Genomic DNA, 26,590 nt, shown 5'->3' on the forward strand with positions numbered 1-26,590 from the left:
GGTGAAATCCTGGCTCCCCTGAAGTCAACTGGAAACTTGTTCACTTGTGAATATTGACATCCAAATTAGCAATCCCTGAAAAACTGGTCACATAGTGGAGATGGCAGAAGTTTATCCCCAGCCAGGTCTGTTTACCCCTTGATCATGTATCACCATTTATAGAGCCCCATGCATGTGTGTGGTGCTTTTTGCAGTCTCTGCTACGGGGCCTTTGCAGCCTAAGCTTAGACATATCACCAGTGAAAATAACTGGCTGAAATGGGGTGTTAGGGGCACATAAATAAGACCATATGGTCACTTGGCTTTTCCTCCAAAACAATGAGCTGATTCAGCCCCACATTGATTCTCTGCCATTAGGAATCCTGTCCCAGCTCTCATCAAATACTTGAGTGAGTCATGGACTGTTCCCATCATTCACAGTGTCCATTTAAAAGAAATATAGAGAACAAACAAAGCTACATAATGACAAAGTTCATATGGGGCTTGAGAGGACTGAAAAGAGTTCAGAAGAGAGGTACTTACTTAACCTGCGAGCTACCCCTAGAGGTGAGCTGGAATCGGTGCAACTTCTGGCACCACGTCGCCTAGCAAGACTAACCAACTTCATCCCATTTTGCAGCAAGCCGTTTGAACAAATGCCCTGGATGATTTCTGAGGCAGTGCAGCCACCAAATAGCAACCTTATGAAACGTTTAGTTTAATCACCAGGGCTTTTAGGGTGCGATGATGCGATATGAGAAAGCACCGTCGGATAACACATGTTACTGCAGAATGGGCGCTGCACCTTAAGCTATAAACATAAAACAAAACAAAATATGCATCAGCTCACTTGAGACCTTATCCATCCCACCCACACGATCGTGGGGTAAGTCTGCTCGCTCCTGCAGAGCCTGCACTGGTGTCAAGTACACGTTGTGAGATAAATGCACAACTTTGTGCGTGTGTGATCAGCTATAACACCGATGCCCGCGCCTGCCATTCCGGGACCTCAAAGCACTTGGCCGGCATGAACGAGTTAGGACTCAGACCACCACTAGGCAGCAGGTGCTATCTTTCCCATTTTACAGATGGAGAAAGTGATGCCCAGAAAGTGCCATGACTTGCCTAAGGGCAGTCACCGAATCACCAGTAGAAGCTGCCGTAGACCCTAGTCGGCAGCATGGTCTTTCGAAGATGTGGGTCCTAGCCCTGGCTCAGATACTGGCCTGCTGCGTGGCCTTTGGCAAGTCACATAATTTTTATGTGACTCCTTCCTTTGTCTGTCTGGTCTATTTAGACTGTGAGCGCTTTGGGGCGGGGGCGGGGACCGGCTCTCCTTCTGTGGCTGTGCTGTGCTCCCTGTGATGGGGCCTTTAGAGTGCTCCAATCACACCAAGATTCCTGACTCCACCCCCTGTGCTCTAACCACTAGCAAACACTCCCTTTGCATCATCAGAGCACACTGGGCCGGGGAAGAAAAGAGCGGCCTTTAAAGCTGTATTGCATCCAAGCCCGTGTTTTAGAAAGCCAGATCCTCGGGGGAGGCTGTACTAGCATTTCCCATGCAGTCCAGTTGCTTATGCAATGTGTTTGCCCTGTGAAATAAGTCACTGTCAGGCATTTAGCCCCATCTCCCTCTAACCCCCCAATGACTAGCTGGCAGCTCATGGAAAGCCAGGGGGGTATATTCACTCTTACGCATATGTGAAGAAACACGTAACTGTTGAGCAAACTGGGGATGGCCAATGGCTCAAGCTACCACCCACTTCTGCCCTGCAATGGACATTCATTCCCACATCCTGCTAGAGCAAGAGTGTGCCTTCCCTGAGCTGCGGAGTACAGGAATCAGGAGTTTAGGGGACTACTTCTACTCTAACTGGACTGATAGTTCCCCAAAGCCATTGCCCTTGGATGGAGCAGTTAAAGGGCTGGTCTGAATGGAGACTGTTGCTCTTAAGTATTTTTCCAGGTGGCACAAGCATCCATATCATAGACATCACCATTGCCATTAGCTACTGCCCTGATTGGCATGAAAGGTCACGGATCAAATGGGTCACAGGGACTGGATTCCCTCCCCCTCTTAGAAGGGAGTCCCACTAGCACCCAGTTAGGTCTCTGTCCAGGCACTGTGCGTGGGAAGTTTCCAGTCTCTGGGGTCATCAGGTTGGCACTGCTCATGAGCAGGGAGGTGGAGAATCCTAGTGCTGAGCCAAGGGGTCTAGTCTGCTGTGGGTGCAGGCACGTATCTCCTATTGACGATATCCTCTGCTAATGGGCGATCCAGGCCTCGTGACCAGAGGTGGAATCGCACATGGAATCTGGAGCAGGAGCCACCTTTATTAAATCATTTGGCAGGTTTTGATGATCTGAAATGCATTTTAAAATATTCCAATTCCTTTTGCCTGTCCCCTTGTTTGCTGAGGGCCAAGCTTTCTTGGGAGGATGGGGAGCTGCCCCCAATCAGCAGAAAGGGTGCTGACAGGCCCGTGTTAACACAGTGATGTACAGCCTTTAACCCTGGCAGGTTCATCCGCTTGCTTGGCTTGGATGATCATTCTTGGTGCCACTTGCTTTTCTTTTGACTTGCATTCGGTTCAGGCTAGGGAGCTCAGAAAGATATGCCTCTGAACGACAGGTGACTCCAGACAGCAGACGCCACTGCTCTGATTATGAAAGCAAATGCCTTACATAAGACTGGGAGTTTGAAAAAAAAAACAAAAACCCATCCAACCAAGGCCTTCGTCCAAGGAAGCTCCTCTCTCCTGGTCCTGTGCCCCAGGAAGCCGACAGTGCCCCTTCACCAGGGGTTTTCAGGGCACAGCCACCCTGAAGGGTTTGTTCTCTCCTCTTTGAGAAGTGGCAAACTCTAGCTTTAAAAGCTCTTAGGGTGACCCCTGGTGGTCATGCCTCAGAGTAGCTGGCTGGCTCCTGAACAGAGAGCTCATCTTCTCCAGTGAATTTTCTTTGGATAAAATTGGTTTTAACTGGTCCATCTAGGCTGGAGATTTTTTATCCCTAGACTGATATGGTTATATCAGGTTAAGCAGAAACCTGGGCTAGTCTAACAGTAACAGCATAGAACCAAGCACCAGGAGAGTTGTGCTGTACTCCTGGCTCTTCCATAGCCTTACCTTGCCTTGCCTCTGTGCACCTTAGTTTCCCCTTCTGTAAAATAGGTACAATACATTCCTCACCTCAGAGGGAAGCCCTGAGGCTAAATTCACTGACATCTATAAAGTTCTTTGAAATCTGTACCCAGGGAGAGCAACACAAGGATAAAGGACTTGTTGGTCCAAGAGCCCCTCCCTGAGCATGTATAGAAAAGATCGCATCATCACAGATATTTAGGTAGAGCCAAACAAATAGCACAGTCTCCTGCCTGTGAGTAGCACTGGGGTTTTATAGGGAAAGCCTACATGATGGCACAGGGTGCAATAAACATTTTATTGGCAGGAGTTTGGGACAACATTAGTCACGAACCATGAGCTGTGAATTATGCAAGTCACCTCACAGGGTGTCTATAAACCCTTTGTCCTGCCTCACAGCAGCAGGGATTTGGTTTGTGTCACATTAGAGAGAAAAGTTATGGGGATTTTTGAGTTTTAAAAAACATTTGTCGTTCCTAGTTTTCATCTCCTTCTGCCCCAAAGGTCAAATCACCTCAGTAACATGTACAGGTCCTGGAGATACAGAAACCTGAGGACGCATGTTTAAACATACTTCTCAATGTGGGAAGCTATTTTAGGTGGGCTGAATGTTTTTGAGTGTGAGGTCTGCTATTGAGCTTTACTAGTTACAAATAACACACCCCTAGGAAGCCCCATTTTCCATACGGCTAGAGCAGGTGGTTTTATCATATCAGCCTTTAAAAGTCACTGGTCCCGCACCTAATAGGGGGTGCTTGTGGGGGGGAAGTTTCAATATTTGGTGGGGCAGGAAACTTTTCTGGGGTATCACAAGTGCAGTTACCAGAAATAGGACCAGGATGGCAAAAGCAGCACTTGCAGAGATGGATCAGAGCGCGCGAGACAGCAAAACAAATAGAGCTTATCTCATGGCTGCAGAAACATCGTACAAGCATTTGTCCCACGAGTATCATCATCACGTGGGTGACATAAAACTCACACACACGCGCGCCTTCCACCTCTTAATTCAACCTTGAGTAAATTTGATCTAATTTTATCAAACAGCCAGGAACCAAATCATTTGAACTAACAGTCACACCACTCCCACGCTTCACCTTGATGGCTTGGAACAGCATTGTTGGATCAGTCAGTTACTACCAGGCCTGTCATTACTCAGGGGCCAATACACCGCATGAGGCAGAAGGAAGATACCCAGGGAGCTTCATGTTAGTGAAAACCCACCTGCGCACTGGGCTATTCATGCTGTTGGTAGCAGTCTTGTCGCTATGAAGTTGTGCTCTGCACCCTAGTGGATAAATAGAGCAGCTGCTTATTTCAATGACGACCCAAGGAATAGGTGAAACTAAGAGAGACTCACAGTACTATCTGTTACACACAGCAGAAAATGAAATGTGCAGTAACAGACATTATTTATTAGTTCAGAAAAGCAGCTACGCTCAGCTGTGGATATACGGCTAGATTGTGTCAAGGGTTTCTGGGGATAAATGGATCTTAAGGCCAGAAGACCATTCCAATCATCTCGTCTGGCCACCCACAGAACACAGGTCAGAGAATTTCACCTGGTGATTCCTGCATCCGGCCTACAGCTTCTGGCTGAGCTAGAGTGCGTCTTTTAGAAAGTCATCCAGCTCTTGATTTAAAGATGCCACATGATGGAGAATCCACCAAATGTCCTAGATAAGTTGTTCCAATGACTAATTATCCTCAGGGTTTAAAAAATGCTCCTTTTACAGGTCCCAATGCAGTAAGAAGCTCTGTGTGGCATAGGAGTCCATCAGCGTAATGGCCCTTGCAGGATTGGGCCCATACTTGGTTAGGTGGCCTGGTGTGATCATGAGAGCCTTGGAAATGTTTGGGGTAAATGGTAGGCGATCTTTGGGGCCCCCTAGCCTTACTCACCTTTGGAGCTCTGCAGTCCTCTTTCTGAGCTGCTGCTTGAATTGCAAGCATGGTGACTTTAGAATATCCAGCAAAGCGAGTACAAAGGAGAAAGGACGAGAGACGCTCATGCACTTTCGTAGAATTAAATCTCATTAAGAAAGGGATTTGCAAACTGAAGCAACACACAAATTCTTCTATCGCAACTGGGCTTTTATTAAAACACTTTATTTAATATTTGAAATCCCAACAGAAGGAGAGAAGGTCAAGGTTTTCCTTGGTTCTTTTGGAAATGGCAAAGCCCATCCCGCACATGGGAACACAGGATTTATAGGCTGCATTCAAGAGCCCAGGGAGAGACAAATAAAAATCCTTTGGTCAAGATGAAAAAATATAAAATCAACGTCCTGGGCAGTTTAAATCCCAGGATTCCATCTACACATGGCCTGGGGGTGCTCTCCAGTGCAGTGCCTGGTTTAACGGGGAGATAAACTTCCATTCTTATGACAATGAAAGAGACCTGCCAACAACGACAGACCAAAATTAACTGCAGCTTTGACCCTTTTGAAACAAAAGCTCAGCTGCACCCTGTACAATCACGCTGCTTGATCGGAGAGCGTGCAGTCATTTCACCTCCAGTTCACTAGCTGCCAGGGCAAGGCAGGCTCAGGTCACAAGGGAACTTGTGGCCATCTTGGATCAAGGCCCTAGTGGCATTTTGCTCACACTGCATCATGGAACCACCAGACCATTTGACACAGGGTTGTCCTTGTTGCTCAGCTGAGACCGCAGGACTAGAATAGCAGGGGGTGCTGCAGATCAGGACCAAGATCCATTCATAAAGCTGGTGGGGGGCTTCATTTTAGGGATGAGGTGCATTGGTAGGGGAGCCCAGAGTGGCAGAGCAGGGGAGGGCTGCAGTTCAGGATGGAGGTCTAAGAGAGCTGTGTGAGAGCCCAGATTTGACCAGCAGGGGGTGCTGCTGCTCACAGGAGGGGTAAAGCCGTGGGGTGGCCCAGGACTGGAAAGCTGTACGCCTGGCTCAGGCTTGAGAGAAGCGAGTGCCTCTGCTTTCGTTAGCCTTATACACAAACCTCCTTGGAAACCACCCCCAGAACACGGAATCCAGGAAGAGTTGGTCATCGGGCCACTTTCCCAGCAACGCCAGAGCTTCATTAGTCCTGAAGAGAATGCATTTCGAAGGGGCACCCTCACGCCGGCCCTCTCCCCCGTTGGGACCCAACTCCCCTCACCCGAATCTGTGAATGCAGAGAGCCAGACGCAGCCAAGCAGCAATTATTCTGAACAGCAGGTGCCAGGCAGAGCAAACCCTGCTCCTCCGGGCCCTGCTGAGCTCTGACTGCACCTCTCTAATTTTACGAGGTGTTTGGCTACTTAAACGCCTCGTGCCCACGTCCTGGAAGTAAACGGTTGAAAGGTGTGTGAGGAGCTAGGAAAACCTCTCTCAAATGCCTGGCTTTATTCCCCGCAGCACGCGGCTGTGGGAGGAGGGGTCCTTCACCGCTCACAAAGGCACTGTTCTAAAGCTGCCAGGCCATAAAGGTTGGCCAGCTCCTTGCCCTGCTGTAAGATGATCACCTCCCTGCATTGCTGGCTGGCTCTGGCCAGCTCCAGCAAGACACCCTGCAATGCCGTCAGGAGCTCAAAGTCCACCGAGACCGGGGTAGCTTGACCCAATAACCGCAAGAGGTCGTCTAGCCAATGTGACCGGAGGACCATTTGGGGCAGCCAGGGAAAGAGCGGTACGCAGCTGGCAAAGGCCTGCATCCCCAGGAACCACAGCTCACTGAGGTCTGCCCAGGCTGCCTTGTAGGCTGGTGACACAGCCATGGCCAAGCACTGGCTGGCGGGATCCACCTGGGCCACGTGGGCCTGAGAAAGGAAGCAGATAGCGGCTTCGAAGAAGTCCTTGGCTGGTGGTATTCCGTGGAGAGCTGAAAGAAACGGGAAATGAATTAATTCACTGGGCTGGCCTTGGCACGCTCCCAAGAGTCAGCTTGCTGCAGGGCTTTCTTCAGCAGGTGCACAATAGGTGATAGGGGAGTTCCTTAATCCACGTCTTTCCAGCCCCCCACAAGCGTACCACATGCTCTTGCTCCACAAGGTTTTGGTTTGTTCACTAAACACACCTTTCCGGTAACAGGGCTCCTGACCACAAACTGGGCAGGTCACCCCTGCTGTGCAATCTCCCCCGGTCCCAGTCCCGTCCCATTGACAACAGAAGTGCTCAGCTACGTCGCCAGGATCGCTTCTTACCTGGAGAAACGTTAAGGATCCTGGCTATCATCAAGCCCAGTGTGGTAACGTTGGCTGCTAGAACAAGGCGGTCCCTCTGGGGAAGCAGAGCGGGGAGAGACTTCAGCAGCGCATCCATCAGGGAGGAAAAGCATCTGTCTTGCCTAGAGAAAACCAATGTGTGCTGAGTGGAGCTGGAAGCACCCAGAGGTGCCAGGCTTAACCCCATGGCAGGGAAGCAACACTGTCACAGTGGGAAAGTCCCAATCCTAAACCCTGGAGTCCTGGGCAAACTGGATGCACATTTTACAGCAAAGCTGGAGTGAGCGAGTGGCTGTAATCAGGACCTCAGAGCATGGTGACAACTCTAGTTCTTCTCTCGGTGATGTCCCAAATGATCACACTCCTGTTACAGAAGGCAATTTCTCTCCATCCTGGCACCACAAACTGCACCTGGGACCCGAAGTGCCATCAGAGCTCTTTCTGCCTCAGCAACGCCCTGATCATTCTGTCAGTGATGTGTAAGGAAGAACTGACTCTGGCTTGGTCCCAGTGGCTGGGTCTGGTCTACAGGGGTAACACGAAACCACGCCTGTTTGTCTCAGCAGAGGTGCCGGACCTGATTCAGACATGCAGGGATTAGAAACCTGAGTAATGAGGCACCCTTCTAAAAAATCCCTTTGGGACCAGATCTGCACTTTGAGGACCCAACTCCTTGCACAGAAGGGCTGGATTCAGTTTTCTCTAATGCAGCTCAAAGCACTGGGCAGTGTCACTCTAGAGCAGCCTAAGGGAAATCCTAGCTCTGCCAACATGCCTCCAGTCTGCCCTGAGAGTGTCTAGGCTGAGAGGGAAGTTCAGTGCCATGGCACATGCAGTTCTGGCCTCTCTTCTGAGCCTGCCAGTGGGGAGCCAATTAGTGACATGCTGGGAACTAGCCTGAAACCCAACAAACTCCTCTCTCCTACCACCTTCTTTATTCTTACTGAAGATCTTAAAACAAGTGCCTTCCTGCAGTTCCGGGTTTGTTACCTGACCAAGTCTGGGGCGGTCACCACAAGGTTAAGGAAAACTCCACAGGTGGTTTGCAAACTGATATCTATGCTGTTTGGAGGAGCAGAGGTCTGGGGGTTAGAGGCCAACAACTCCCACTGGTGCAGGAAATATTGACACAGCAATGCTGGAGCCCCCTCTGAGATAAGGATTTCCCGAGGTCGGTCCTCTGCCGTCAAATGGCACAAGCCAGGTAGCAGAAATCTGCAGAGGGGATGGGATGGGAAATACAGTAAAGGAGATGCAGTTAGCTGGTTGCAGGCTGACATTTCAATCTGTTAAAAACAAAATGAATGCATGGGAGAATGGAACATAGGAATTGTCAGACTGGATCAACCCACAGGCTATCTAGTCCACTGTCCTGTCTCCAATCGGATGCTTCAGAATAACAGGCAAGAAACCTCAGAGCAGGCAGATGTGGGAAATCTGCTCCCAGGAAGGTCTCACCCTAAATCCTAATAGCTAAGATCTGATGCAGGAGATTCTGTAACCCTTCCAGAACTCTTTGCTGCACTAACTGTTGCAACTCTGGCTAGTCTCATTATCGCCATAATCAATCCCTCCCGGAATCTTACAAAGGGAGTTCCAACTACCTCTTGAACAGCAAACGAGAAATCCATATATACCGCTGAACAACAGTCAAGCTGTGAAACACAAGGCTAGAAGCCTGGTGTGTGAGCTGCACTGCCAGCCAGGAGACCAAGGTTCAATTCCCCGTCCTGGCTCCTAGCAATCGCAGACTGGCTGGAAATACTGTCGAGTTTACAGCATTGTGCCAGAACACAGCAGAAGATCCCCATCCCTGTGTGCTAGGTGAGCTCCAAGTGCTAGGATCACACCAGCAGAATTATTCAGCTCAGAAAGAAAAGGTGCTTTGAGGCTACAGTGGCATGTTCTGTACAAACCCTATGATCGAAAGACGGGGGTTAACAAGAGTGAAAAATACAAAATCAGATCGGCCCCCTATACTGCGAACACAGGGACATTTGAAATGAATGGCTGGTAAGTTTAGAACAAAAGGAATGCTACTTCCCACTGAATGCAGTCAACCCGTGGAACTCTATGTTGCAGGAGGGGACGAAATAAAATTTTGTGGCAGGACTCCTAAAAACATATGAATAATGAACTACTGCAGTTCTGCTAAGACAAGAAGTGCCAGCTCTCATGTTACAAGACATTGGCTATTGCCATGAGGCTCAAGAAGGGATTTCTCCAGCCACCTCATGCAAAGTTGCTCAAGTACGTAGATGTATTATGGGTTTTTTCCTTCCTCTGAGACATCAGCTGTGGACTGCTATTGGAAGCAGGATACAGACTTGATGGCCCCACAGTCTGATATGATCTATGTTTCTGTGCCAAGATGTCGGAACAGCATAATTGTGTCTATCCTATGCTTGAGATACTCACCTTAGAGCATCTCTGGGCCACTCGGAGCCCTGAGGGCTGCCTGGTCCAGACAGCTCCGCCGCATGCTGGGACGCGCTCCTGGCTTTGTCCCCCTCTTGGAAAAGTGCCTTTGCATAATGAATGAGGAAAGGCAGGAGGTCGCAGATTTCCTGCTTGAGGGAGGAGGTCTCTTCAGCCAGCCAGGCACTGAGGATTCGAACAGAGGCAAATATGAAAGGATCCTTCAGCTTCTGCTTTCCCACCTGCCCAGGGAACAAACCAGGCATGAGATGACACAGCAGAGGAGAGCTCTGCGAGCAGAGGCTTTTTCCCATTTCAGCCTCCCCAGTGAGGTGAGGCCAAAGGCAGGAATCCCTGGATGGCCCTTCCCCTCGGTGCTGAGCAATTCGTAAAGGACAGGAAAAGCTGGGCTCTGCACCTCACTGCAGTGAGGTAAACTGATAAACACATTTCTGTTGTGATATACTTCCTTTCAGCTTTAAGTCTTGACACTCCCCCGAAAGCTAAGTGAACGGGGCCACCTTGCCCTTCAGCTACACGGGGAATGAAAATTACACTGGTCCTAGGTCCAGGACTTGCTGTATTCAGTCCTGGACCAGAGCTGAGTCAGCAAGGCTAGGCCAATGCACCAGGGACAGGTTTACAACCTCCTGGGGTTTCTGATGCTAGAAAGCATTGATTCCTGATTCTGGCTGGTCTCTAGATAGCAGCTGCCAAATATCTTTTTTCTTTGCAGGGAACACGGTGTCACCAACATGAGGATAATCACAGTGTTCACGATTCTGAATGTCTCGTGATTGGTCAGATCTGAAAAATCTTTGAGAAGACCAGTACAGATGTTTTTGGAATCAGCGAGAACTATTCCAAGTGTCTGGTGATGGGAACAAGGAGCAGAAAGGAACACTTGGGGAGGGGAGAGTGTCAGTCTGGGGCTATAGCTTTTAAATGACACAGAAGAAAACAAAAACAGAGAGGCCAAAGCAAACTCTCCCTGATTTCCATGGATGCAGGCATAAGCCTATGTGCATTTGGGATCTCCCAAAACCCAGCAACAGAGAGATCTCCCAGTGACTGCTCGCAGAAGGCAGGCATCACACCAAGGAGGGGGGCTATTTCCAGTCATAGCTTTACCTGTCTCAAGTAGTATATTACAGCCCCAAACGCCTCCTCCATTATCCTCACGAGTTGCATTTTCTGCGCCTCCTTCAGCCGTGGTTTCTCTTTCATGCACTCCAGGATCCCCAGCTCAATAAGGGTGTAACAGCCTGTTACTACCTCCTGCTTCCCATCCACGTCTGCTGGGTCCAGCTCCTCCAGGGACAGACGGACCTCCACACAAGCCAGGTTCACCAGCAGGGCCAGGAACTTGCTCCCGGCCCTCTCCGTTGGGATCCATTCTGAGCCACAGGCCTGTGTGAGGCAGGCAGCAAGCTTCAGTGCAGGGTCACGCTGGGACTGGCTCAGTTTGCTGCTCAGGATGCTAACCAGGCCTCTGTAAAGGTTGCAGAGGCACTCAGAAAGTTGTTGGTCCCGGGTGAGCAGCAGCGATGGAGATACAAAGTGAGGCAGAATATCACACAGCTGGAATTTGGTCATGTCTTCAGCCTGGTGGAATTCCTCACTGAGCCTGCTCAGCACAGCCCTAAGATCAGGGGTGGCTCTCTGCCAGCACTTAGTCTCTGCTGTGGCTAGAAGCCCCATGAGCAGCTCAAGGGCGCGGTCACAGCCGTAACTGCGATTCACATAGGCCTGGCACAGAGCTGACACGGTTCCCTGGGACACCAACTCTTTGGGGCCCCTGGGAGTGCCCACGACTGCGCCCAGACACTGGTAAACATCATCAATCATGGAGCTGGTGGACATATCATCTGGATCAGATGGAGAAGCCAGGATGTTGTTAAAGGTCGGGATTTTGTTAAGGATCTGGGAATGGCTGGCTAACTCCGGATCAGTGCAGAAACATGCCAGGAGGGTGAGGCCAAGTGCTCGGAACATGTGCTCTGGACAGCCAGTTGGGGACTCCCTGGAAGCAAGAAGCCGGTTTGGGAACGTGAATCCAACTGCATCAAAGATCCGACGACGGGTTCTGGAGTCAACGTCTCCTGCTCTGACCGCTTTGGTCACCTGCCAGACAAACCAAGGATCAGTGAGGAGCACAAACACATGGACAGAGGCCTTGCTAGAGGGTCTTTACAGGGCTGAGTAGTTCAAAAAGAGGCCAGAGGAACTCATTCATTTATACAGCGAAGTGGACCCCCAGCCATCCAGCTGCCCCCAGATCTGCATAGCAGCCTGGGCACCTGGACAAAAGGTACAGCTGTGAACCTCAGAGTGCTCCGCTAACACCAATTAACTCTCACAACAACCCCATGGAGATGTGTTTTACCCCCATTTTACAAACAGGAAGGCCTAGGTATAGAGATTTGGAGGAAGTTGCCCAAAGTCTCATCGCATGTCAGTGGTAGAACTGGAAACAGAACCCAGGAATCCGTACTTCCCCCTGCACTAACAATTCTCCCTGCAGGGACATCTAACCGATGGTGGCTGTTCCTATGTTTGTTTCTGAAGTGGTTGCACTCTATTGTGCCAGTTGAAAATGGATTCTTACCAAGAGCAGGGCTGCAAACTGCTCACTGTCATGTTTTGCATCTCTGAGCACACTCAGGCACCGCTCCAGCATTGCATTCCTTGTGCTTTCACTGGCCTCGGGAGTAGCTCCTGAATGGGAAGTCATGATGCTAAGTCCACCTGTGAACAAAGAAAGGCAGCGTTTACCAAACCAGCAAGCACTGGGATGCGGTGGGGCTGCCAGTTCCAATGGAGAAATCAGGTATGATGGAGAGATGCTCTAACTGAGAAGAGACAGAGGGGAACGTGACAGAGATGTTTAAGATCATTGAGAACTAATCAGAGCCCCGTCATTACCCTGCCCCGTAATCAGAGAACAAGGATTAAATTAATCACAAGAAAATCTAAAAGAAAAGAAAAACGTTCCTGCCTATGTGCTCAGCCTGTAGAATTCCCCACTGCAGATGGTCAGCATCTCAAATACAGTGGCTGGATTTTAAAAGGAGCTGGGTTATTTTATGGCTCATAATAAAATCTGTAGTCATGTAAGCTACTATAAGGGTAATCAAACATCAGGCTTCAGGGCATAAACGGATGAATGCAGGAATCAGGAAGGAATCTGCAGCATGGTAAAGTTGGCCAGGTTTTATGGTTGTTGCTTTGTGCATTTATATTTGAAGTATCAAATATTGATCACTGCCGGATCAATGGACTGATTTGGACTACATGGTCTATTCTTATTTAAATGAAGAGAGAAGAAATTATTAAAAACCATTTCAATCTAAGGGATGCCAACTTTTGCTCATTTAGAGCCATATTTATTTCTAGCTTAAACTTTGGGGTCACGCCTTTCTCAAATGCGTATTCCACACAGGCTGCTGGCAGCTTTCTTTTGTTTGGATAATTACATAGCAGAAAGCTTCCTTAATTATAACTACGTATTCGTGTGGCTGGGCTCAGAATCTGTCATCAGCATTTCCATTACAAACCACAGTTTCAGAGAAGTTTATTACTCCGCTATAAACATTTGTTCCAGGCTCATACATGGTACAGTACATCCAAACCCACACGTGAAAAAAATTTTTAAACCAAATTTGGTTTAAAGTGTTGAGGCTATTTTAAAATTACAGAAGCATTAGACAAATAGAAAACAGGAGTGTGGATATTTTGTAGGCGTGCTTCTACTGCTCAACAACAAACTTTGTGTTTTCACAAGGATATTTTGCAGAGTTGGATTCTTTTGGGCATTTCACATCAAAACAGCCAAATCTGTGACTGTACCCTAGTCACTCTGCATAAAGCTTTTTGAATAGCCATTTGGTATTATGGTGCCACAATATGTAAATACAGCACGTACTAACATGAATGTGTATTTGCATATTACAAATGTGCTTCCTGAGTCATAAATCTGCCTATTAGACTACATGAAAGAGTCCTGAAACTACCTATTAGAGGAAGCCCGACTAAATTAAAACGTGTGGATGGGGAGAATGTGTTAGTTTTAGCAGGTTTCAGAGTAGCAGCCGTGTTAGTCTGTATCCGCGAAAAGAAAAGGAGGACTTGTGGCACCTTAGAGACTAACCAATTTATTTGAGCATAAGCTTTCGCGAGCTACAGCTCACTTCACCGGATGCATACTGTGGGTCTTCTGCAGTTTCCACGGTATGCATCCGATGAAGTGAGCTGTAGCTCGCGAAAGCTCATGCTCAAATAAATTGGTTAGTCTCTAAGGTGCCACAAGTCCTCCTTTTCTAGTTTTAGCAGTTACACGTCCAGAGCTCCTTTTCTTTTGGAACAATGCACATCACTTTATAATCTATTATATAGACAAGGATCCCTTCGTCCACCACCTCTGGGATGGTAGGCAGCCAGTGTTTCACAGCACACAGCAATGCTACAGAACTAGTTCATAGTAGTAGCAGGAGAAGACTCCAGACCAAGGGGGTGAGATTGTGAGAGGTCATAAACCAGTTGCCCGTGTTGAAATTAGACCAGCTCTAAGGATCTTAATAAGCACAAGCGGCCCCAGGCCTCCGCTTCGTGTCCTCCCAGAATGGTGGCGCTCCCAGCAGCACAGAGTCCCCAGCCCCATCCAGCACGGACTCAGAGGGGAAGGCAGTGCCTAGTGACACCCCAACCCCACGTCCTGCAGCCCCGGGATCTGCTGCACCCTGCAAGTTTGGGCATCACGATCCATGGCTTTACGCGTCGCCAAGCGGCGGCGTTTCCCAGGGCCCTGTTAATGGGCTTCTGGGAGTCAGTTGCCCTGTTAAGACGGGGGCATGACCCCCCACAAAAAAACTTTAGGGGTGGGTAGAAACAGTGACCAGGCCTGACTGTGTGGTGAGATGGGCTCCTGTCCCTGGGGGTATCCTGCCTGCCCTCCTCCCCCTGAACACATCCTCCCCCGCCCCCGACGTGCCCTTCAACTCGCCACATACCATGCTCCCCCCCCGGCCATTGCCCCCCATGGAACCCTGGTCGGGCAGCCCCCCCCCAACCCCAGGCCATTGCCCCCCATGGAACCCTGGTCGGGCAGACCCCCCAGGCCATTGCCCCCCATGGAACCCTGGTCGGGCAGACCCCCCAGGCCATTGCCCCCCATGGAACCCTGGTCGGGCAGACCCCCCAGGCCATTGCCCCCCATGGAACCCTGGTTGGGCAGCCCCCCCAGGCCATTGCCCCCCATGGAACCCTGGTCGGGCAGACCCCCCCCCGGCCATTGCCCCCCATGGAACCCTGGTCGGGCAGACCCCCCCCCCCCGGCCATTGCCCCCCATGGAACCCTGGTCGGGCAGACCCCCCCCCCGGCCATTGCCCCCCATGGAACCCTGGTCGGGCAGACCCCCCCCCCAGACCATTGCCCCCCATGGAACCCTGGTCGGGCAGCCCCCCCCCCGGCCATTGCCCCCCATGGAACCCTGGTCGGGCAGCCCCCCCGCCAGGCCATTGGCCCCCATGGAACCCTGGTCGGGCAGACCCCCCCCAGACCATTGCCCCCCATGGACCCCTGGTCGGGCAGCCCCCCCCCCCGGCCATTGCCCCCCATGGAACCCTGGTCGGGCAGCCCCCCCCCGGCCATTGCCCCCCATGGAACCCTGGTCGGGCAGCCCCCCCCCCCGGCCATTGCCCCCCATGGAACCCTGGTCGGGCAGCCCCCCCCCCGGCCATTGCCCCCCATGGAACCCTGGTCGGGCAGACCCCCCCCCCAGGCCATTGCCCCTCATGGAACCCTGGTCGGGCAGACCCCCCCCCAGGCCATTGCCCCCCATGGAACCCTGGTCGGGCAGACCCCCCCCCAGGCCATTGCCCCCCATGGAACCCTGGTCGGGCAGACCCCCCCCCAGGCCATTGCCCCCCATGGAACCCTGGTCGGGCAGCCTCCCCCTCCTAGGGGATCTGGTCTCAGAGGGGGCTGACACAGAGGCTTCCTCCACCCCCCGCAAAGTTCCCCTCATTCACAGCTATGAGAGCCTGAACATGCTGCCCTCACGTCAGCCGCCGGCCCCCAGGGTCCTCACCTCACACCCTTCAGCCTCTCCTCCCAGCCAGTCAGCGAGCCCCACGCCCCCGCTCCAGCCAATCGCGTGCCGGATTGTTAGGCAGCGGGTGATGCCGCCGCCGCCATGCCGGAAATGGGCAACGTCCGGCGGCAGGACTTCCTCGCGGCTCTCCGCAGGCCCGATGACCCCGCGAGCCCCTTCCCGACCCGGACGGCTCCTGGGGGCAGACGCGGCCAGGCCCCGCTAGAGACACAGAAACCACCGCTCTCCGGCGCAGCCGCCTTGGTTTCCGCTTCCGGGTGCCTGGGTGGGCGGGGGGGGAGGTGCGGTTGTGTTTCCGGGTCAGAGGTGAACGGGTGCCGCCCCCAGCCTGCCGCTGAGAGAAGGAGCCTCCGAGCCGGCGCACGCCCAGGGCCGGCTCCTCGGGGACCTCCCCTCACTGCGGGGGCAGACCCGGCCCCATGGAAGCGGGGGAGGAGGCTGCGCGCCCCCCCGGCGAGAGGCGCTGGAGGCCTGAGCCCCCCCTGCCCTGCGGGGAGCGGCGCGGGTGAGGTGGCGGGGGGCGCTCTCGGAGCCCCGCGCGACACCCCCGGGCCCCAGCGAGAGCGCAGCCCCCCCGGTCATGTGCCCGTGGTAGGTACCCGCTTGTTCGGCGAGCCGCGTGCTCGGCGCTGCGCAGAGCCAGTGGCCGGGAGTTCCGCAGGCAGCGGCTGCTGGGCTCCCTCCGCTCCGGCACCGCTGCGCTCCCGCCCCCCGGCCGGCACGGGTGGGGGCTGGGGGCCGTTGGCGCTTGAGCGTGGGGGAAGCCCTGCTGGACCCGGGTTAGCAACCTCCAAGCGGCTCGGGGGCTTCTTGTAATGGGAGCCTCGGCTCCGGAGCCCGAGCCGGGTCTGGGCTGCCTGTGGTGCTCGCCCCGCGTATCTGCTGCCCGTCGTAACGCTGACTTTAAAAAATAAATAAATAAAAAAATCCGTGTTCTTCAAAATAAAACGGTTAAAGGGATGTGCCGGAGATGGACTCTTTCCAGGGAACAGCAATAGCGTCTCTGTCAACTGATCAGCTCCCCCTGACTCTCATTTGACTCCCCGTTTTTTTCCAGGAAATTACTTTCTCCTGTGCAAAGCCAGTCTGGCTTTTGCACTGGGAAGAATAAGGTATGCTATCTAGAGCTTCATGCAGGGAAGAGGGGGAAAGAGAGCAAACATTTGTTTCCCTTCTCAGTTTGGAGTGGGGCAGGGAAGCAAGTGAGATAATTTCAGGCTTATTTGGAGGAGTGTGCTATTTTATTCAATGTGTGTGTTACTTTATTTTGTACAGCAACTTTAGGATGTGGTGTTCCTAAATTGTATACAATTGCATAATAGAAGGAAAAAAGAAATCAAGAGACATAGTAGTGGAATAAAAACTTTGTCAAGTGAAAGTAGACACTGTAGGTATTTTCATTATTAAACTCAGTGTCTGTGTTTACCAGTGTGACTGCCCAGCCAAAGCTCACCTTATAATGTTTTGTAAAGGGTTTTGTTTTATTTTATGCTCCTCTTTCATCTGTTAAGGATAAGTTGCAGTCTTATGTCTCCCTGAAACATAAAATTTTAAATACGTATGCAAGGCAATATATATGATTACAAGCAAAATATATACTTTAAAAGGTCATCTATTCAGTAGGTTTACTAGGTTGTCTGAGTTGTAAGTTTAAAAAAAAAAAGTCTTGATTACTCAAATTGAATGTCTCATTTCATAGCTGTTAAGGTGCTGATCAAACACAGTTTATCGCTGTGTACACCAACAGACTTCTGCATAGCTGGCAGACCAGACTATGATAGGTCTTCATCGATCTAAAGACGTTTTAAGTAAACATTGTCCTGTGATCCGTGCAGAAAGCTACAGCCGCAGACATGGAATTTTTGTTTTTGGGTGTGCTTGTAACACGCAGGACAGAAGTATTGCAAACTTTCTTAGCTTTCTATTGGTTAAATCCTCCCCTCCAACTCCTTTTCCCATTTGTTACCTTGTGAAATTTTCTTGTTGTCATAAACTATGTTGGCATCAACAAGAATTATCTACTGTCCATATTCTTGTCTACTGCTGTTGGCCAAAATTCTCTCCCTAATTCTATGGAAATTTCCTTAAGAATAAACTGATACTCAACTCTAATAATAATAATGATAATACTGCTGAATCTCATCTGAGGAACTTGAGGTGGCTTACAGACATAAACTACGTAAGCATCACAGTGCCCACATTCTGCCTTGTAAGGTTGCTATTTGATTTTATATTTTAGATGGTTAACTTTTTGTGTCATTCACATTTCTGAGCAATACATCTGATAGCTCCTTCCACTGACTGGGCTTTGGTAACATATGATGTTATGAAAGGACTTGAGTGACAGATCTCTTCAGAGCTAGTTAATGTTACATCTGGACTCTTATTCTCAGTCTGAGAATGCGACTAGTCAGGGATTGGAAGGAAAACTGATTAAACTCCAGTTATAACTTATTTTTTGTTTTTGATGCTGCCCTCAATCTTGGCACAGGTGAGACCTGGAAATTCAAAAAGATTGAACTTCTGATTTGACCATTAGTGCCATCATCAGTGTCCTTAGAAGCAAAATTGGCTTTTAATTGGTTGTTTTGTCAATGCTGCTGAACCTTTGTCTTTGTTTCTGGCTGGTACCAGCCTGCACAAATAGCCAAGTGAGGACATTTTCTGCTGCCTGCCTAGCAGATGTGCTGGGCTTATTGGTGTTTGTCTTATCCAAGCAGCACTGGCTGGTTGTCAGCTGAGTGTTGTAGATTTGAAAGGGAAGTTTCCAGAGTGCGCACACAGAATCAAATGGATTATAATGATGCTATTGGGGATTTTGTTTTTTATGCTTCAAAGATGCAAGTGGTGGTGTCTAAAGGAATTGTGAAGGAAAAACAAATATCCTGACTTACTGCAGTACAAACACAGGAAATGATGAAGATCTTTTCTGCTACTGTTGGTTTAATTTCAAATCTCTCATAATACTGGTAATTAGTTCTCTGTTGTTGGTCTGAGTCATGATAGATCAGATTGAACGCTCCTTTCCCCCCACAATTTCTTCAGTCCTTTCACCTTGTCAGCTTCATGAAGAACCACCTATAAATTGTTTGCTGCATGATTTCTCTTTCTTGTGTGTTTATAGAGCCCTGGTTCTGCCTACGAAGGCCATGGAGAAGAGGTTGGAAGCCAAGTTCAGCATTAGCTTCTGGATTTTATCAGGACGTTGCCTGGGAAGTTTTCACCTGTTCTACATGTGTGCCTGCCTCTGTGCCCTTTCTTCATCTACAGGTGACTATTCAGTTCTCTCTCTCAGCTATTTCTGTGCTTTAGTCTAGATTTAGCCCCTTGATTCATTTTAAATGTTTGAAGGGTGGGGTGTGTGAAATCTGTTAATTACCAGGCAGGCATCCTAGCTAGTGAAATAGCTAAAACAAAACCCAACCCACACGTAAGTACCTGTGAGGAAGGGGGGTTAACCACGTGTCTCCATAGCAAAGTATGCCTCTAAGCTGTTAGAAAGATAGGCTGACCAACACATTTTGTAGTAAAATGGTGATTTTACTACCCCTTTCTACAGCACTACTTTACTCCTCTAAGGGCTTGTCTGCAGTTAAAACACTACAGCAAAACAGCTGATCCACTGCAGGTGTGCCAATGCAGAACTTCAGTGTAGACGCTACCTATACCGACTGGAAGGGTTCTCCCTTTTGGCGTAGGTAATCCACCTCCCCAGAATGTGGTAGCCAGGTTGACAGGAAGAATTCTTCCATTGACTAGCACTGTCTACATGGGGACTTATCTCAGTTTAACAGCACTGCTCAGTGGGGTGGATTTCTCACTCTCCTCACCCTCATAGTTAAGAGGACCTAATTTTCTAGTGTAGACCTGGCCTAAGATGACAGTGCTACTGACCTGATAATCTTTTAAATAATCTGTAGCTCCCAGGCTACTAACAAAATTCTCCTTCAACCTGAAAAAAGAATTATGTTCTCCACCTAGCTCATATTCAGATGCGTCTGTCTTGCCTGGAGACAGTTTCCAGAGAGAGTCTTCTCAGAGTGAAGGATCTTTTCCAAAAGAGAGGATAAATGATACTGTGCAGAATCCCTTCATTTGACTCTGGGTTGAAAGCCAAAAAAGTTGGTTAACCTTGTAATGTTTAAAATCTCCACAAAGACAGTGAATCAGTTCAGTGATCTGAATTTACTTATAGAATCAAAGCAATGTAAGGTTGGAAGGGACCTCCAGAGGGCATCCGATCCCACCCCCTGTATTAAGGCAGGACCCTTTTATCATTTTGGTTTTTCTCCTGTGGACTCTCTTCAGTTTGTCCACATCTTTCCTAAAGCGTGGCACCCGATATTGGACACAGTACTCCAGCAGAGGTCCCATCATGTGCCAAGTAGAACAGGACAGTTACCTTCTTTGTCCTACATATAAAACTACTGATCATACATCCCAGAATTATATTAGCTTTTTTTGCAACTGCATCATATTGTTGGCTCATGTTCAATTTGTGAACCACGAAAACCCCAAGAACCTTTTCTGCAGCTCTGTCACCTGGCCAGTTATTCCTATTTTGTAGTTTTGCATTTGATTTTTTTCCCTCCTAAGTGAAGTATTTTGCACTTAACTTTTATTTAATTTCATTTTGTTGATTTCAGACCAGTTTCTAATTTGTCAAGGTCATTTTGAATACTAATCCTGTCCTCCAAAGTACTTGCAGTCCCTCCCAGCTTGGTGTCATCTGTGAATTTTATAGACATACTCTCCATTCCATTATCCAAGTCATTAATAAAAATATTGAACAGTACCTGACCTAGGACTGATCCCTGGGGGACCCCATTAGATACACCCTCCCAGTTTGATAGTAAGCCATTGATAACTACTCTTTGAGTATGGTATTTCAATCAGTTGTGCACTAATCTTATAGCAATTTTATCTAGATCATGTTTCACTATTCTGCCTATGAGAACGTCATGTGGGACTTTGTCAAAAACCTTGCTGAAATCAAGATACATCATGTCTACAGTTTATGACCTGTGAGCTAAGCCAGTAATCCTGTCAAAGAAGGAAATTAGGTTGGTTTGACAATACCATGCTGGCTATTCCTTATAACCCTATTATCCTTTAGATGTTTACAAATTGATTGTTTGTTAGTTTGTTCTAATATTTTTCTAGCTGTGGTTAAAAAGTTTTTGTTCTTATTTCCTGTTCAGACTTCAGCCTCCCAAAACCCTGGAAATGAAAACTAAATTAGTTACTTGTGCAGGATTTTTCATTTGATGGGGTTTTTTGTTTGTGTTTAAGATTTATCTTTGAGATTTCCAGATCGAAGCATTTTGTTGCATTTCAGGCCTTGTCTTCACTAGGAATAAGTGTGTTCTTACCACGTTAACTAACATGAGGTGAAATTCAAGTGATAACAAGACAGCTTTTACATGTGTTGTCAGGTCCGGGTCAATGATAGGCTCCCTTTTTGTTTACCTCTTCCTGCTAATATGTAAAAACGACAGATTGAGTTGTCTCACTAGGATCTTCCCATTTGTTAGTTGCCACATAATAAGTAAACTTTTTTCCCTGTGTGAGTGTACCCTCAGGCTGCCATTGTCTGTTACTTTCACTGTGTCTACCTTGATATTTGCCAAATGGTAGGTTTGATTAAGCTGATGAGCCGTAAGTGTCATTAATCTCATGGTCAGAGAACTGAAAGATGTGTTAAATCCCTGCTTTTTAGCTGAGAATTCTAATCTCTCTGTATTTTGTTGGCTTTTATCAGATCACTTGCTTGATTCCTGTAGACTGGTTTTCCTGTTAGGAGTTTCCTGTTTTTAATAAAGTTTCAAAACCCAAAGCTGTTGATTCTGTATTGCTCTAACTGAGCTTCGGGTACAGCATAGCGACATTTAAGGAGTAAATAAGGGTGTCTCTGTATGGGACAGTTTTACCAGTATAAGCTAAGGTGTGAATTTAAACTGACAGTTCTACCAATGTAACACTGCCTGCTATGACACACTTTCTGAGGAACAAAAATGCATTTTTGTTTTTATTTAATTTACACACTTTGGAAGGGGTTTAAGCTAAATCAAACAAACCCACGTTCATCCCTGAATGAGTGTTCACCCAATGAGTTATTGGTATAGCTATACTGGTGTAACTGGCAAACTGTTTCCGTATAGGCAAGCTCTAAATCATTAATCTGAACTTCAGCGTAAGAAGATAAATCTGAGTGTGTTGATTATCTAAATACCCTCACAGACTTAGTGGCAATAGGCCCAAAAAAAAAAAAAGTCTAAAAGATTTAACTATCTGGTATTTTAATAATACATTGGTACCTAAAACAATTAAGAAATTTTTATTGCAGGGCTTGGTAACTTTAGCAGAAATCTACTAACTGTGGCCCCAGTTCTGCACAGTACTTAAACACATGCTTAGCTTTTAAGTACATGTATCTGTGCTTTGCTGAATTGGGTCCTGGAGGACTAAAACCACCAGCTAGATATGAAAGATGAAGTTGGGGGCTCCACCAGCAAGGTCCAAGGGCAATGGCCTGGTGAGAAGGCCAGTTTTGTTGCCCATCTTAGCTACTGGGGACGCAGAGCGTCCTTGGATTTTTAGTAGGCTGCCGTCTCTGGAGCCTGTTTGTGGGACTCCATCTTTCAAATCCAGCCTTTAGCTATTTGGGGTGTGACAAATGTGACTCCTCTCCCTATTCTATCAGCTGGATCAGGGAAAATAAATTTCTGTCTCTTCTCCCCCACTGCACCTCCCTAATCCCAGAGCTTTCTGCCTGTTTGAGGTGAGGGGAAGTCTTCACTCCTCTACCCTACCCCTTAGCCTCTTATTTTTTGTGTATTATCCTCCTCATTAAATAATCCAATGCCTCCTTCTTTCGCGAGTCACAGCTCTTCCTAGCAGCAGTATGAAATGGATATGGTTCTTGATAATTTCACACTAAGGCTGACTGACCAGTCTTATTAATTTTACTCTATTGCTGCTTGGCAAAGCTCTGAGCAGCAGCAGAGGTACTGAAGCTGTCTGCCTGCAGACTCAGGAGGGCAGCCATGGCTAACATTTGGAAGTTTGTTTATAACCATAAGCACTAGATTTTTATTTTTATTATTTTTAATGAATGAAAGCTTAAATTTTGAATAAATTAATCCTCGTTCATCAGGGAGAACTTCCCATTCTCCACTAGCGTATAGGTAATCAAATGCTTTCCAGCTCCATTTTATTGCAATTAAAAAAGCAACAAACTCATTGTTAAGAAATGATTCACCAGTTGCAACATGTAATTATTGAGTAAGGTGCTTTTTGTGGTGCCACATTAGCTAGCTGTAGTTGTGCAGTTACAGCAAGGTGTGAGAGGTGGGTTTTGGTTGACATCAGGATAACCTGGACGGTTTCCCTCCGGGCTTAACTTTGTGCATGTGCAGCAGATTGGTTCCAATTAACATTATTGTATCCCAAGAACATTTGAATTAAATGTCCAGCAAGCAAAAGTAAATCTTACACTAGTTCTGCTTGCCCTGTTCACGCACTACTCCAAACCACTGCACGTTAGGACTTGATTGACATTCCCTATTCAAGAGAAGCCAGGATTGGAGTAGAGGCGGGTGCTGTGGCTCATGACTATAGTGCAGCTGCAGTTGTGTGTAGTTACTTGACTGGAGTAGCAGAAAATGCTGTAGGTCAGGTTTCAGAGTTATTTCAGGGCTGTGTGAGTAGAATCTCGGGAAACTCTATCCATGGTATTGCTGGTTAAACCAGTGCTATTAGTTGGTTGCTGATTTATTTACTTTGACAGTAATCTGATTGCATTCAGATTGACTGTTCCTTTAGGGGATTCCAAATGAGGTCTCGAACAAAGAAATGGCTAGGGTCCAAGTATTCCCAAACAGGAGAGAGACTGTCAACTGACAGGTTTCAGAGGAGCAGCCGTGTTAGTCTGTATCCGCAAAAAGAAAAGGAGGACTTGTGGCACCTTAGAGACTAACCAATTTATTTGAGCATAAGCTTTCGTGAGCTACAACTCACTTAATCGGATGCATTCAACTGAGTTCACTAATGTCAACAATTAAAGCACAGAGGGTACACTTCTAACTTGTGGCCTTGAAGTTCCATGCAAATGCTGCATATTCATAGACCTACAGAATTTTGTGCTGTGTGCAAAGATGTAATGTAAGCAGTGCAAAGTAACTCATTGTTCCAAGAGGTTGAGTTTTGTTAAACTACTGTTTAAGTAGTTTAACAAAAGAGTTCTGTGGTCAGGGCTCAAACACTGCTAGAGATAATCTAAAATCTGAGACTGTCCCTTTGGCTAGCAAAATACACACTTTGCAGTTCTGTAGTGTGTCTTTCATTGCACTATTTCAGAGTAATTAATTGATGGGCTATTTGAGGCAGCAGCAGCTGTGACTTGCCCAAAGCCAGTGGCAGAGTCAGCATTAGAATCCAGGACTCCTGATTCCCAGTCCTCTGTTCTGACCACTAAACCATATTGCTGCAGATACACATATGAATGTTGTTCTACAATGTACTACGATTTTAGACTGCCAATTAAAACTCTTCATGTACCACACCGTGAAATTTCTTCTGTTTTTTGTTTCTGTATTTCCTGCTCGGCTGGATATAGTCTCCATGACTTCCCTCTGAGGAGAAATTGGAAAGATTGGGACTGTTCAGAGAGAGGCAGGAAAAAATGAGGTATAGCAAATAATGAATGGCATAGAGCAGATACACAGGGCAAACAGAAGCACCCATTTATATAATACAAGAACTAGGGGGCATCTAATGAATTTGGAAGGCAACACATTTAAAAACAGAAACAAAGGAATATTTTTTCACATAGCACATAGGCAGTTTATGGACTTCGCCTCCATATGATCTTGCTGAGACCAAGAGCTCAATAGGACCAAGAAAGGATTAGACAGCGTATATGGATAAGAAAATTCACAGGCTAAAAAGCACTTACTGGCAGGGGTCAGGAGGAAACTTCTCTAAGGGAAGGCTATTTTATGGGCTTTCTTGCACTTTTCTGTGAAGCACCCAGTCTAGCTGGAGGCAGGCGGGGCCAAGGAACACACATGTTATGTTTTTCGCTCTCAGTTAAAACCCAGGTAAGAGCCCAGTTTAGCCTGACTCCATCCACCGTCCACACAGAAACCACTAACTTGGGTTTGCAGGTACGTTAAGCCCCTCTCAGCTGGGGAGGAGCGGGACTAGAGCCTGAGCTTCACTTTAATTGAGGCTGGAACCTGCCCATTTTGCAGTGAGCACGCAGGCCAAGTCACTCAAGTGCTGGTAGTCCTCCAGTGCCCCTTCCACAATTCCCCTGAAGGTCAAACACATTCTCCCACAGTTGACTTGGGAAGAGTCTTAGCGAGTCTCAGCACAAAGGACCCTGGGACATGCCTCCAGACACCACAGCAAGTGCAGAAACAGTGAGGACACAGTGACATGTGTAGGGTTGTGCTGGGGAAACACTTGTACCTGGGCTAGGCTAATGTGGATGCCAGTCACTTAAGTTAACTGCAGTGAGCACGTACCCACAGAGACCGCGAGAGCCCCTGCTGCGAGCACGACAGTCTTTCTCCCAGCCAGAGATGGGGTTAGCTGGGCTGAGGGGGATTTACAAATCTGTCAAGGAAAGATTAAGGTGTAAGGAAGACACTGGTGTATTGGCCTTTTATTGTTTTTTACCCTTTGCTCTACAAGCTTTGTACCTTTGGTGCAAGGAATAAATAAAGCTTTGTTTTAAAGGCACTGTTTTTGAATCATTTTAATCAACAGGTCCCTGGAGTGAAAGGGCTGACAGATACCAAATGCAGTTGGGCAGGTGGCATAACACAGTTAGGAAGCTGGGGCTGTTGCCCAGAGACCCAGTCCCAGAGTGGGTGGACTGCATGGGTCTGCCAGAGTGAGGTGCAGGAAGTCTTAGCCTGTCACCTAAGAGGTGCACTTGAGAGGGGCTAAAAGTGATCAAAGGCACAGTTCATCTTGTAACCTTGACAGATGTAATTTCTTATGCTGAGGCTATAAATCAACCTCCAACTGTTGGGGGTTAGGAGGAAAGCTGCAGGGTTTCTTCTCTCTTTCTCTGAAGCAGCTAGTGCTGGCTACTGTCAGAGATAAGATACTGGGCAGATGCACACACAGGTCTGATCCAGTCTGGCACTTCCTATGTTCCAGTATTCCTCTACTGCTGCCCAGTCTTGCATGGCAATCAGCATAAGGAAACTGCCAGGAGAGCATTACCAGGAACAGTTTTGCCTGAAAACAGCTGGGTAATGCAAACAACATTTCCTGTCCTTTCTTCTGCTTTCCAAAATTTGGCAGTAATGTTACATCACCTGCTGAGTGATGCTATAATGAGGCTTTACTCATTTACACAACAAAATGATCATAGAACTCTGTCAATATCAAACTCCAATAACGGTACAAAACTTGCTATGCCACCATTTAAATTGGCTATGTGGGTTTAATAATATGTGCAAGAGACTCTGTCTGAAGAAATCACTGAGATCTTTTTAAATGAACCGTAAAAGCTGGCTATTAGCCCTCTTCATTCAAGACCAATGTTGTCTGTTTTAAGTGCATTTCAGGAAAAGCTTTATTGTAGTTACCATAAAAAACCCTAAAATTCCATTTTCAGTAGAAATATCCAAGCTGGCTCAAAGATGCCAGCACATTTGTGTGTCATACTGAGATATCGTGAAAACTTTGCACTATGGGTAATGAGTCTAATTTCATTTAAAACTTGCTTTAAATTACTAG

General features: G+C 47.9%; 2 protein-coding genes across 2 annotated transcripts in view; one reads left to right on the forward strand and one right to left on the reverse strand.

The window, feature by feature from the left end:
* Positions 1–5,215: 5,215 nt before the first annotated feature.
* NCDN (neurochondrin) lies at positions 5,216–16,092 on the reverse strand. The gene is made up of 7 exons (XM_084652177.1): positions 15,809–16,092; positions 12,328–12,467; positions 10,851–11,843; positions 9,720–9,961; positions 8,292–8,516; positions 7,281–7,423; positions 5,216–6,958 (listed from the first exon to the last, which is right to left on the reverse strand). The coding sequence occupies exons 2-7, from the start codon at positions 12,451–12,453 to the stop codon at positions 6,522–6,524; spliced, it is 2,166 nt and encodes a 721-aa protein (XP_084508303.1). The 5' UTR covers positions 12,454–12,467; positions 15,809–16,092; the 3' UTR covers positions 5,216–6,521.
* A 54-nt stretch (positions 16,093–16,146) lies between these two features.
* KIAA0319L (KIAA0319 like) overlaps positions 16,147–26,590 on the forward strand; it is a 52,939-nt gene continuing 42,495 nt past the window's right edge. Inside the window, exons 1-2 of the mRNA XM_084652176.1 lie at positions 16,147–16,423; positions 18,957–19,102. Coding sequence (XP_084508302.1) covers positions 18,982–19,102 — 121 coding nt within the window. The 5' untranslated portion in view covers positions 16,147–16,423; positions 18,957–18,981. The remainder of the gene's footprint in view (positions 16,424–18,956; positions 19,103–26,590) is intronic.

Source organism: Lepidochelys olivacea, assembly GCF_965140295.1.
Source record: "Lepidochelys olivacea isolate rLepOli2 genome assembly, chromosome: 19".
NCBI classification, from domain to species: domain Eukaryota; kingdom Metazoa; phylum Chordata; order Testudines; family Cheloniidae; genus Lepidochelys; species Lepidochelys olivacea.

What these genes read in the sequence shown, in the direction of transcription:
- NCDN (XM_084652177.1), bottom strand. Translation starts at nt 12,453, where the DNA reads ATGACTTCCCATTCAGGAGCTACTCCCGAGGCCAGTGAAAGCACAAGG. An exon ending in TGGCCCAGAGATGCTCTAAG is followed by an intron (nt 8,517 to 9,719) that starts GTGAGTATCTCA and finishes TCCCCTCTGCAG; the next exon opens with ATTTCTGCTACCTGGCTTGT. An exon ending in ACCGCCCCAGACTTGGTCAG is followed by an intron (nt 7,424 to 8,291) that starts GTAACAAACCCG and finishes GGTTTTCTCTAG; the next exon opens with GCAAGACAGATGCTTTTCCT.